The 13507-nt window shown below is 43.9% G+C and overlaps 1 protein-coding gene across 1 annotated transcript; it reads left to right on the top strand.

The window, feature by feature from the left end:
- Window positions 1-1382: 1382 nt before the first annotated feature.
- Window positions 1383-12041, top strand: HSD17B2 (hydroxysteroid 17-beta dehydrogenase 2; the record flags this gene model as incomplete). Its single annotated transcript, XM_083870544.1, has 5 exons — window positions 1383-1882; window positions 6917-7129; window positions 7441-7626; window positions 10131-10268; window positions 11683-12041. Exons 1-5 carry the CDS (start codon window positions 1597-1599, stop codon window positions 12039-12041), a joined length of 1182 nt encoding a protein of 393 aa, XP_083726670.1. The 5' UTR covers window positions 1383-1596.
- Between the last annotated feature and the right edge of the window lie 1466 nt (window positions 12042-13507).

Below are 13507 nucleotides of genomic sequence, written 5' to 3'. Positions count from 1 at the left end.
ACAAACATCAGGCTGGGGTGATCACTTCTGTCCCTCATCCCACTGTGGGAAAGCTCCATCTTGCTCTACCCTCAAGTGTGAGAGCTCATGCCCTAAATGTCAGCACATTTGTCATCCTCCAAATCGCATGACGAAGACCAGTGATGAGGAGAGCAAAATTCCCCAGGAAAATATTTAAGAAGATGCCTTAATGGACAGCAAGGTGTAGCTGACCTCAAGAGCAGAAGCAGCAAATGGCAAAGAGAAATTAAAATATTTTTCCTTTTGTGCACTGGTGGGAGGATGGGTGGATGGTGGATGTTCACAAGAGTCATGAATGATGAGCAGACAATGAGGGTGACGTTCCTTTAAGAAAGTGGCTTCATATCTGGTTTAAACTACCTGCAGAGGTATGTAAGCATTTTCACTGGCTGGAAAAGTGTACATTCAACAGATTTATAATCTCTTAAAACCCCAAAGGCATAATGGAATGGGAATGTGCTCTGTTTCATGTCAGGTTTGCACCGTGTGCTTCAATTTTTTTGTGTCTGAAATCAGCTAGATCAGCTGGTTGGAAAACCAGCTACATCATGTTAGCTGGGTCTGTGGAAATGTAGGCTTGTCTCTCAAATCAGTCATCAGGGATTTTTAAATAGGGTTAAATATGCATGGCTAATTTGTATCTCAATCCCTTTAGCTGGCTGGCTTTTAATTATTTTTTTTAATTGCTTAAATAACTTTCAGAACACAGCACGGTAGGTATTAAACCTCTTTAATATATTTAATTGATTACTTTTCTCCCCTCCCACACAATTTGCTGTGGCTATCACGCCAGTGATTCCCTGTCAAAACCAAGGTGAATATCATCACTGGAGGTTAGCTGAAGACTGGATCTCAGGTGTGCTACCTGTGTTTACCTGACAAGGTGTCCCTCCATGGCAAACCAGCAACCACCTGTTCCCAGCCTCCCAACACCCCCTGAATGTCAATTTACTGTGGGTGTTTGCTGAAGGTGGAGTAGGTAAATAGGGAAAGGTGGGCACTAAAGCAGAGAAGGCAATCTGGGGCTTTTTGTTGAAAGAGGAGGGTTATCCATATGTGATAAAGCCCAAGACAGTTTGTGTTCCAGAGATTAAACAACCCTGGCCTGACTCATTTTTGTCACTGCTCATCAAAAACCAGTTCCACTGAAACTACACCCTAAGTTTTTTAAAAGCAGGAAAGCCCAACTATTTCTCATAGAGGAAACTCTTTTCTCACTGTCTAGGAAAGTGCACTTTGAAGATAAAAAAATAAATAAATTAAACACAGCAGTTAATCTTTTCCTGGAGCCAGAGCCTGCTGCATCATGCCCATTCCCAGCGCTGTCAATCACTATCCAGCCAGCGCTCCCTTCAGAAGGTGGAGCTGTCAGGCAAGAAGGAATGAAAAGGTAAAGGGAAAGGAGGACTCCTGCTCCTTGCTGATGCCAAGGGTGAGTGAGATTATGTCAAACGCTTCAAAACAGAGTCTCCTCTCTCTCTGTGCCCCACCCCCTGCTCCTATATAACCCACTGTGCTTTAGCAATACCTGCCCGCCCCGGCCGGCGCTGGGCTGGGAGCTCCGGCTCTTCTCCCATGGAATTCCCGATGGGATTCCCGATGGATGCTGCGGCCGGCAGCGCCCTGGGGTGGCTCTGCGCGGGTGTCACCATCACCTTTGTCGGGGTCACCGCGCTCTGCAGGGCCCCGCTGGGCAGGGCAAAGGTGCTGCTCTGGAGCTTTTCAGCCGCCCTGGTGTGTGCGGGAGCGCTGGGGGCTGCAGGGGGGCTGGGGGGCTTTGTGGCCGTGTGCCTTGTCTGCTCCCTGTGCCCGGGCAATGGGGACCTGCTGCCCGTGGGGGACAGAGCCGTGCTCATCACAGGTAAGGGGCTGCCAACAAAACTGCCTTCGCTCACAAGTGGGCTGGAAAACTTCTTGAGTTGCTTTTGTCTTTTTTTTTTTTTTTTTTTTTTTTTTTTTTTTTTTTTTTTTTTTTTTCCTTTCCTGCTGATTTTATTTGCTTCAACAGAGATTTTTATTCTTTTTTTTTTTTTTTTTTTTTTTTTTTTTTTTTTCCCCTAGGTAAATAAGTGCTCTGAAATTAAGTAGAAAAGCATCTTAATAGGCGCTATTATTTTTTAGTGTCTCATTTAATCTTTATAAGTAGCTTTTTAGATGTGCTTGTGAAATTAACTGGTGCAAGGAACAGAAGAATACTTATGATGGTCTAATTTTTTTTCGGAGAGACAGTAATTCCCGGGAGCCCTCAAAACTGTACATTCATACATTACTTTTGTTTACTTGAATTAATTGTGCTGGTTGTGGGTGTACAGTTGTCTTTTGGAGGGGTGTGTGTGTACACAGTGTCTATTCTGCACATATTTCAAGACACTGGTTTGGTGCCATCCCTTTGAAACCCTCTGTGAAATAATTTAGGAGAAACTTTAGAGCTAATTAATTCAGTCTCTATTACCACTCTGATCTGCTCAAAACCCACTTTTATTCTGCACTGATGGTGTTTTTGTTGTTTTATGGCTTTTCTCCTGTTTCCTCTGAAACTTTAGGTGTTGTTTATTTAGATGTTGCTTATTTGTGTTAAGCAAATCCTTAAACTGGAGTGCCTGCCTACTGCTTCTTGCACTCCTGATTTGCTGGGTTTTGTTTTATTTTCTGTGGTTCTTTTCCACCCTCTGGAATGCTGAATTAAGTTGCTTTGGTTTATATAGCAATTTCTTGCAGAATTTAGTTTTGTTTTATAGGGACACCTGGAAATAATTTAGATGTGCATAGCAAGCTTTATTACAGGAATTAAGTATAAAAGTTGAGAGAGGACAAGAACAGCAGCAAGTTCTCCCCTTGCAGTTTATCTGCCACCTGGGTTTCTCCCTGCAGGTGTGTCAGATGAGGATGGATATTGGTGTGGGGAATAGGGAACAATCCTTTCCCACCCTGCAGGCTCAGGGGATGTGCTTGCACTTGGGCATCTCCTTGATCTTTTTAAGAGTGCAAATCTTCAGGAAAAAGCACTCTCTGGGAGCTTCTCTGCTCTGAAGTCTGAGTTAGAACAATAAAAGGGAGTTAGGAACATTTGGGAAGGGAATGTGCTTTCCTTGTACCTGGGCTGCAACTGTCCTGAAGAAATGCAAGTTTGGACATTTCTGACAGCTGATTAATATGAGGAGGCTCTTCTTTGTCTTTACTGGAATCCTGTACTAATCCATCATCCTAATCCATCAAACCCTCCATCAACTGAAACAGAAGTTTTACTCAACATGTATTTTGGTTAAATTGCTCTGACTGTGGTGTTCTTCCCCACACCAACTGCAGGATGTGTCTCCCTGGGCATTTGCAGGTGCAAGGTGCCTTTAAGTAGATTTTTGATGTCGTTTTCTCCAGTTCAGACAAGACCTCAGGCAGGCACTTCTTGGAAAGTGGTGATTTTAATTTTTTTTTTTCCTTTTCCCTCTGCCTTTCAGCCCTGCAGGGCTGAGGGATGTGGCTGTATCCTGAGCACTGCCATGGATTCCTCGTGAGCCTTTGGCCAGAGGCTGGGGCGAGCTCTGCTGCTGCTCCTGGCTTCTGTCACACCTTGTTCTGGTCCTCTTTGGATGTCCCTTGTACCAGAGCTGCTCTGCACTTTTTTATTTAAGCCAGCAGTTCACTGGAGTACCAACATAAAGGGAAAAACTGTGCCCAGTGGTCAAAATGCTCTTTCACATGGATAGCTGTGGGCATGTGAGCAGGTTCAAAGCCATTGCTGGAACTCTGCTGTGGATCCTCCTGCTGGGGGCAAGAGCTCCAATATCCTTACACAGAAGCTCCTGGCATGCAAACACTTTAGTGCTAAATGCAATATCCACCTTCCCTAAAAAGTAAATTACTACAAAGATCCAAAGTAACAGGAGTTGAAAAATTCTGTCCCTGGTTATTCCGTGTGCAGTGGGATGATTTTCTCCAGTTCATTTGGTCTTTCCATTCTTGGGGGAGTGATTTGGTGCATGTCCAGCATGAGTGAATTGTGAATTCTCAGTAATGGGTCAGTCACAGTCAGTAGTGACTGCTTTCCTTAAAATAAGTCTTCTCATAACCCACAAATTATTTTTGGCATAGAAGCAAGTGTGTGATTGGGAGGGAATTATCCTTTATTTTATTTTTTTTTTTCCCTATGGAGACTCTTTGAATTCTAGGAATTGGAACAGTAAAGCTTCTCTGGACTTCAATAACAGGTCTGAAACTCAAATCATATTTGTTTTGGAATAAAAAAGCCAGGGACAAACCCAGCATCAGGCAACGATAAAAACAACTTTTATTGCTTTCTTGGAATTGCTGTGCCCATCCAAGCTCAAGTTGCATTGCATTCTGCCCATTTCCAAGTTAAAGCTGCATTGTAAAACTTACAGGTAATATATAGCTGTGGCTGTGTACTTGCTGGGAGTGATGAAAGAGGAAGGATTTGATCTAAAAGTAGGGTTTTCACTAAAAGAAAAAGAAGGAAAAGTGAGCCCACCCCCAAAGTTAGAAATCTCTTGTGTCTGGGATATTTGCAGGCTTCTTCATGTCTCTTTAGGGAATTCAAAGAATGCAGGTTTGTTCTGTCAGGTCAGGACTGGAGAAGCTTAATGTGATATTTGTTGTGCTCTGGTGTGCCTTCAGCAAATTGCAGACTTCAAAAATGCCAAAAATCTGATTTTTTTTCTTCCTAGGAATTAAATAGAGCATGAATAATTATTTTCTACTTTTTCAAGATGCACTGATTAATGCAGACACTTAGTACGTGTTTTCTTCAAGCCACCTGGAATTAATATTTTTTCACCTTTCAGGACTAAAGACCCAGTTAAAAGACAAAATCCAGAAAAGAGGATCTAACATGATTATGATGAGTGTCTTTGGCAGTCAAATTCTATTGACTACATGTTTTAAATATTGGAGCAGACCTGTGAATAACTCTGACACCTTTCTTGGTGTGCCAAAGTCACAGGCTAACCCTGAGAAGTTTATAGTAGGGTTAAGTAGGGAGTATTGCAGCTCTTTCACAAACAAGAAAATAGTAAAATACCTGGCAGGAGCTGCAGTCCTTTGTCTCACAGTCACATTTCCAGGGTTTGGAGGCTGAACATTGATGTAGTGAATTGTTGTTACAGGAGATCCTGGATCCCAGTGCAGCATCCAGGACCTTTCTCTGCTGTAGTTACAGGGGAGGATCTGGTGCAGTATTGTGGAACAGGCTGATTACAGTGTTAAAACTGTATTAATTTATTTAACTCCTATTTTTACTCCTAATCTAGTCCTCTGCAAAGTTCCTGAAGCACAGCCCCTATAAACTCCTTCCCTGTGTCACCTCACTGGGAGGCTTGGTGGGACATGGGTGAGGTGTTTCTTTCCTTATGGAGTGTCACTGTAGGTGACACCAGACTTTAGAAGAATGGGAAGAATAAGAATGGAAACCAGAATTTAGAAAATTGAGAGAAAACACTTAATTTTAACTTGTAGTGCTTGGGGGTGTTGGTTGATGAGAAGTTGGATGTGACCAGACATCCAGCTGTGTCCTGATCTCCTTCCAAAACTTTGTGGGCAGCAGAGAAGGGGGGGGATTCTGACATGGACCAGAAGTGAGCCAAGAGAAGGCTACAGGAATGATCAGAGGACTTGGAACACCTCTCTTGTGCATACAGATGTAGAGAACTGGGATGGCCCCAGGGAGGGACCTTAGAGCCCCTTCCAGTGCATAAAGGGGCTCCAAGAGAGCTGGAGAAGGACTTTTGACAAGGGCAAGAAGTGACAAGACAAGGGAGAATGGCTTCAAACTAAAATATAGCAGGTTTGGGTCAGATATTAGGAAGGAACTCTTCCCTGTGAGGATGCTGAGGCCCTGGCACAGGGTGCCCAGAGAAGCTGTGGCTGCCCCTGGATCCCTGGAAATGTCCAAGGCCAGGTTGGACAGGGTTGGAGCACTGTGGGATAGTGGAAGGTGTCCCTGCCCATGGCTGGGGTTGGAATGGGATGGTCTTCCAGGTCCTTTCCAACCCAAACCATTTTGTCTTTTATTCTATAGCAGCAGCAAAATATTCTGTCACAAGGAGAGACTTGTGAATTAAATTATTTGTTAAATATCCTTCATTGGTACCTGATGGGAAGGGTTACACAATTATGATCCTAAAAACCATTATTTGCTCTAACAGTGCTTCCTGCAGCTGCTGGGTCATTGCTTTATATAGACAAAGTTTGGGAATAAGTTTGGAAGAGGATAAGAGAAATTCTGATCCAAATTCCCATGAATTTAGTAGCTGACTTAACAAAAACATCATTTGGAAACTTTCTTAGGTTCTGAAAGCATTAGACTGCAGGTAAAACAACAGTTGCTTAGTTCTGACTTGGTTACAGTCTGTAATAAAAGTGCTTATCTGAGGGATCTGTGTAGTAGGTGTGTGACTCAAATAATGCTACTTCTTGGAATGGAGAAATAGAATCCAAGAATTTGAATTTGAAAGCCCTATAATTGCTTTACCCTTTGGAGATTTCAAATTAAAACAGTAGTGTGGAGTTTTTTGCTGTTCTTTTTTTTTTCCTCTTAGATATTTTTGTTGTCAGGTTCCAGTCTGAATATTTGTATAAAAAACCAAAGTTGGGCTTTATTTCTTCTCTATGTATAAAGTCAGAGCATCTGTCAGTGGCAGAGGGTGAACTGATTCCACCAGCTCTGAGTCAGGAGAGTGTGGCCTGTCAATCTTTGAGGAAGGTCCAGCTCCTCAAACTTCAGATGTGAACCTTTCTTTCTACTGACATATGTATTTCAGGGACTGGGACTTTGTCATTGTATTATTGCTTATATTTGTGTGGCTTTTCAATGTGTTTATTTTTTTTTTTTTAGTGGTGGTGTAGGACAGGCCTACTTTCCACGTTTTTTTGTTGCTTTCAGGAAGTGACACTGGGATTGGACATGCCCTGGCTAAATACCTGGACAGCCTGGGTTTTGTTGTGTTTGCTGGGGTTCTGAACAAGGACGGCCCTGGGGCTGAGGAGCTGCGGCGTTCCTGTTCCCAGAGACTCTCTGTCCTGCAGCTGGATATCACCAGCACCACTCAGGTCCAGGAGGCCTATCTGACAGTCTCAGAGAAGGTGCAAAATGCAGGTACAGCTTTTTTTCTCCCCCTTTACAATGCAAGTCCTGATGTAGCAGCTTAGCAGGTGCATCTTCTCGCTGTTGGCTGCACCATGGCTTAGGTGTGTGGGACATTTCCAGGGTAAAGTCTTGGGTGCATTTCCATCCATGTCCTGGTTTCTGGGATATGGGAAGATGGTAGTGACTGGTCAAGGAGTGGAAAATGTGCATCTTCAGCTCATCTCTGTTTAGGTCTGGAGTCACCATCCAGCTCATGTGTATAATCCTTACGGAGTTGTTTTCCTGGTGTGTTCCATCCTTGTGCTTTCTCCTCTTCCCAGGGCTCTGGGGTGTTGTGAACAATGCAGGAATCCTGGGCTTCCCTGCTGATGGGGAGCTGCTGCCCATGAGCACCTACAGGCACTGCATGGAGGTGAATTTCTTTGGGGCTGTGGAGGTGTCCAAGACCTTCTTGCCGTTGCTGCGGAAATCTCAGGGGAGGCTGGTGAACATGTCCAGCATGGCAGGTGAGCTGAGATAAAACACCAAATAAAGTCCTGGAGAAAAGGGCAAGGAAGGTGTCAGTTAGTCTGGGTTGTCAATACACCAAGGGAATAAATGTTAAGGTAATAAATCCAAGTTTTTCTTTAGTTTGGGACACTACTCACACAAAACAGCCTTTAAAGAAGAGTTTAATGTGGCTAAAAATATGCTGTGAGAAAAAAACCCAGTAAAATTCAGGTCTGGTGTTTTAGATGCCATGAGTGATAACCTTGTGAGCTTCCATAAAGGTGGTTGGTACATCACAGGTATTTCTAGAACATGTTGAAGCAGAAGTCTGTGACCATCTCAGTTTGTGAGATCTGCTGATAACTTGGGAGGTTTGTGTCTGTATTTCTTTAAAAATATTTTGTATGTCTTAGAAATTCTTAAGCCTAACTTACTAGCAAAGTGGACCTAAAACCTTTCTAAAAATTAACATATCATTTCCATTTCTTTCCTCATAAATCTTGCTTAATATACGTATATATGCATGTGTTTATAACATGACCTTCTATTCTAGGAGGACAGCTGAACAGTAGGAACTAATGTAATACAGTAATGCAGTATCTGGTAGCCAACAGCTGAGGAGCAAGAATGCTCTTTTGAAAATGAGACCTGCTAGAAGCAGGTCATGCTGCTGGAAAGTATTTTGGAGTAGGATCTCCTAGGGATTGTCTGGGTCATGTGCTCCCCACATTTTTCTTTGCCCTTCTGCACAGCTGGAGTCCCCCTGACTCCTGCTGCATTGCTGGGGTGACTTGTGAAGGTGTTACCTGGTGTTCCCCTTATGCTGAGGATGTGGCTGCAGTCTGGCTCTGGCACTGTTTTCTCTTTATAATCCCAGATATGCTCTGTGTTTGCATGTCTGTGTTCAGGGTTTATTGCTGACCCTCTGAGAAATCAGGGCTGAATTATCAGAACTTTTCTGCTGCTGCTCTGAGGTCAGATCCCTGTTTCCTCTGTGCACCCAAGTGAAGCTTTCACTGTGAGTGTTTTGGGGCAGATCTTTTAATTCCTGGTGAGAATCCCTGAACTGCCTTGAAGGGATAAATGCATTTATCCCTGTGCTGAGTAGTTTGCCCTTACAGGAGCTGATAATGACTCTGATTAAACTCCAGCTGTCTGCAGAGATGTTGTTGCACACAGGCTGGTTTGGGTGAAGAGTTTTCTCCTAACACAGGGTCTGGGGGTCCTTTGGTAAAACATTAGTGGAGAAGTTAGTGAGGTCTCATTGTGCTCAATCTATTCCTGTCTGTGTAGGGCTCATTTAACTGGGCTCAGGTTAGCCTGACCTCAGAGGGAAAAGTATGTGATTCAATTGGCTCAAAGCAGTCCAGCTTATTCAGATGCATGCAGAAGAATAATTAACATATAATCGGCCTGACTTCTTCAAGGGAATGGCTCTGTGTAAATAGCTCCTGTGGTACCTTGGTCATCCCAGTACAACACCCAGTAGCACCAGTGGCTTACCTGAAAATTCACCTGTACCTGGGGTATTTTCCTTTAAAATGCTCAAGCACATGGAGATGAATGTGTTACATGTAGAAACAGAGGCAGGATGCGCCCAGCTGCCCATGCAGGCAGGAGAAGGAGGGATGTGCTTCTAGGAAAGGATTGTCCATTCTGTTCCCTGCTCCCAGAACAGCCTGTGGTGGATCTTAAACCTGTGTGGTGATAACAGAACCTTGTGGAGGGAGTGGGAGGGCTGAAGAGGAAGATGCTCAGATCAAAGCATGTTTGTGTTTTTGTAGCCCTGAAGGAGGGACAATCTGCCAGTTTTTGGGACAGAGGAAATCTCTGCATTTGGAGGATTCTGCTTTCTGGAAGCTTGCTTTTGTAAATGTGTTCTCTTAGCTTTCCCATCTGAACAAATGTTTCTGGGATTGAAAAAGATGGGATATAACTGCAGGCAGGGATCTGCTTCCATGCTGGGTCTCAGGGAGTCCAGTCACTCATGGGGTGTGATTCCAGCTTTGGTTTGTCCCAGAGGTTTTCCCCACTCTTGTATTATTTTCTCTGGCCTTTTTGGAAAGAACACGAAAGGAAGTTGGCTTTATAAAGCTAGAATTGAGATTACTTACCATGTTCTTGCTGTGGTTTATTGTAGGGGCTTGAAATTTGTGTTACAGTGTCAAGAACAGGAGTATAAAACTACTGCTTCACTATTTATAGGAACTAAAACATTGTGTTTCTCAAATCAACAGTCATAACTTTCAGCAGTTTTTACCCTTAGATGCAGTCCAGTTTATTTTTTTTCTGCCCTACAAGGTGTCTTACCAGGTGTTACTAACTGCTGTAAGCAACTGCTAATTTACAACTTTCACTCTTTTTTAACCTCTAGCAAGAAATGATTCCCTCACTGACTTGTCTTTAACATCAGTGAGAGAGGCATAATTTTGGTTGTGCAATAATCTCCCTTCTAAATCATGAAAATAAAGGCTGGGATGAGCCACTGTCGAGGTTTATCAGGTTTCTATTGCTCCTGCAGGAGGCATTCCACTCCCGAGGTACGCTGCATACGGGGCATCCAAAGCAGCTCTGTCCATGTTTTCTGGAGTAATGAGGCAAGAGCTTTCCAAATGGGGCATTAAAGTCATGGCAATTCATCCATCAGGCTTCAGAACAGGTTGGTGTTTGACATTTCGGGTTGTTCTTTGTGCCTCTCCTCTTTCCCTGTGGTTCAGCAGTCTCAAACAGAGCCCTGAGGGATTCTCAGGGGTTGGACATTTTTCCCCCCTATTTCTTTATGTGGGTTATGGAAATGAAGTTCAGTGTCTTTTGTGAGAGATGTTCCCTCCAGCCCTGCACACTGCCTGCCTCCCCTCTCCTGGGCAGAGCTGTCCTTGCTGTGAGCTTTGCTCCTTTTTTGGAGCTGACAAACAGAGCAGCACTATGTGGCCAATCTGAGTGTTATGGCTCACTTGTCCTGCCTGGGAGCTTCAGGTCCCCTGTCACTCCTCCCTTCCTCAATATCAGAGCTCTCTTTATTGAGCTGCTCTGTCTTGCATGGCAGTATCTGCAGCAATACCTGTCATCCTGCTTGCTTGCTGTCAATATCCTCTGATCTTTCCTCTCCACTCCTTCCCCTGTGCGCTCCTGCTGCTTCCTGTTCCAAATTCTCCTCCTCCTCCTTCAACTGAGTACTTTTTGCAGAGCCTGTCCAGGTTCCAGACTCACCTCTCTCATGGTGCACACACCCTCACTGCACCCCATACCTGCCCAGAGCATTTTTTATGTCAATGTAAAACAAATTGATCTTTTTTCATAAAATGCTGCTTCCCTGAGTGCTTCCCCTCTTGGGAAGAGGCCCTGTGATGCTCTGACAGCTTTGCATGGTCAGTGGAAACTGCCTCAGGCTTCACCTCCAGGGCTCTGCTGAGCTGTTCTCAGGTTTATGGGTAAAATTGAGTCCTGGGATTTGAGATTTAAATATTTATTTAAAGATTTTTGTTTATTTACCATGCTTATTTTTTTGGTAGTTAGGCAATAATTCCATTGGAGAAGCCCCTGCTTTCTTTCATTCCTACATTATGCAGATAAGGTGGACAAATAGATTAAATTACGGTTCTAAATCTGTCCTAATAGAAGGCTAATCCTTCAGGAAACTAGTTACTGAAATACTAATGTCTCTGTGAAAGGGCAGCTTAGCACCTGTCCAACCCAAGGGAATCCTGTTCATCCTATCCTAGTTTGTCTGTCCTCACCTTATAATAAATGCTGACTGGAAACATCCACAAAATGAATTGGGACAGAAAGGAAAAGTGGGGACAAGGGGGAAAGAAGAAATGCTGGTTTGGCTGTGAGAGCATTTTTAGGTAGAGCAAGGGAGCCAAATGGGGCATGAATTTTGTGCTTTTTGTGTAGCACAAAGTACTCCTGCTTTCCCTTCTCTTCCGGCTAAAAGCACTGGCTGCTGACCAGCTGTGGTATTTGCTCTTCACTGGCCCACTTTAGATTAACTCTGACTATTAATTACAGATTTATTTTTGTTCAAATCCATCCCTAAACCCACTTGCTGTCCTTTGATGTTGCCACTGCAGGTATCGAAGGCACGACGGAGCAGTGGGACAGACAGGAGAAGGAGCTGCTGGAGAACCTCCCTGCAGACACCAGGCAGGCCTATGGGGAGGAATATCTCCTGGGGCTGAGGAATTACCTCCTCCACCTCCCCTCCCACTGTGCCTCTGACTTGTCTCCTGTGCTGGGAGCTGTCCTGCATGCTCTGCTGGCCAGGAGACCCCAGGGCCTTTACACCCCTGGCAGGGGAGCCTACGTGCCCCTCTGCATCTTCTGCTGCTTCCCCCTCTGGTTCTACGACTTCTTCATCAGCAAAGTGCTGAGGGCTGGCTCTGTGCCAGGGGAGCTGAGGACATCAGGAGATGAAGGCAAGGACCTCTGAGGTGTTTGTCTCACTGGGTGAGGTGGCTGGGATGAACTCTGTACAGACACTGCTCCTTGATTGTGCTGACTTTTGTTAAGTTGCATTGGCACTGTCTTGCAAAGAGGGAAATCTTGGTGTTAAAAGTAATGTTTGGGAAAAGCAGTGGATAAACATAAATAGAAGGCTATTCCCAGATGGAGCATTTTTGGGGGGAATTTCAGTGTTGTCTTTGTATCCTGCTTTCTGTGTAAAGTACCTCATGAAGTTATATAGTTCCTGTCTGTTTCTAAAGGCATCATCAGCACACACAGAGATGCAGAATATGTTTTTTTAAAGCAAAACAAAATCCCTAGAGAGTCACCAATGTTAAATCTTGTAAGAAGTTAAATATATTCCTATTGTTAAAGAGACTTAGAACTGTGTAATACAAGTCTTTTTCTCTACACCTTCAGCCTAATATGTTTGGGTGTTTTCATTCTGTTGCTGTTGAACCTGGGAAATTATTGTCCTTTTCCCCCAAGTTTTGTAATGTGTAGTTTTAAAGTTTGTGATGTGTTCTGTTTGCTAGAATAAGCAGCATTAATTAGTTGGGGGGGGGGGGAGAAGGAATGCAATCAGATCAAGATCTTTATGAAGAGATAAACAATTTCCTTCCTGCAGTAATAAAAAATAATCATTGTGGGTGTATCAGCTGCTAATTTGATCTGTCTGGGTCATCCTGTGCATTGCCTGTATATGCCTGTGCTTATCTAATTGTTAGTAAAATCTGATGCCACTTCTGCTTTTTGTACAATTTCTTACTCAAGTCTGGGTCTACAAAGATTTTGTGTTTTTGCCCATTTCTCCTGATACCTTATTGTGTCTCCCTCTGCTTTGGGGGGAGTTTGTGCTCACTCATCTGAGATCAGTCACTCTTCATGGGAGTCCAGTGTCCAACTCCTGACAGATTGGGGTCACTCCCCTTCCCTAATTTCATTCCAGGAGCAGCAGGTGCCCTCCCTGGTGTCCCATACTATAAAACCCTCATCAGTGGCAAGTGGTTGGGCAAATCACCTGTATTTTTCCTACATTATTCCCTTTTTACATTGTCTGTCACATCCTTGGGCTTTGAAAGGCTGTGATATTTTGAAAGATTTCAAAATCCTCATCTCCCTGAGTGCCGTGGTTTGGCCTGTGTTCTGGCTTTGACAAGATGCTTTTCCAGTGATGAAAAACTGAGTGATCACATTCTGAGCTTTAAATGCAGACACACTTTTTTTCCTTTCCTTTCTGAACAATTTCTAACTCTTCTGTCATAATCCTACTTGGCCTCTTGCACCCAACTGGACAAAATCACTGTTTAATTTACAGCTGTGGTATTTATCCCGTCACTGTCCTGTGTCTGTTACATCAGTGCAAGGCTGCTGTAAATGCACAGAGGATGCTCAGAGGGCTCAGGCCACCTTTTGAATCTGTGCTCCAGTGGGAAAACCCTCCTGTTCTTA

This window comes from Zosterops lateralis (genome assembly GCF_965231275.1).
Source record: "Zosterops lateralis genome assembly, chromosome: 12".
Taxonomy (NCBI): domain Eukaryota; kingdom Metazoa; phylum Chordata; class Aves; order Passeriformes; family Zosteropidae; genus Zosterops; species Zosterops lateralis.
Note: the sequence above shows the minus strand (reverse complement) of the source record. Positions and strands in the feature narration are given on the sequence as shown.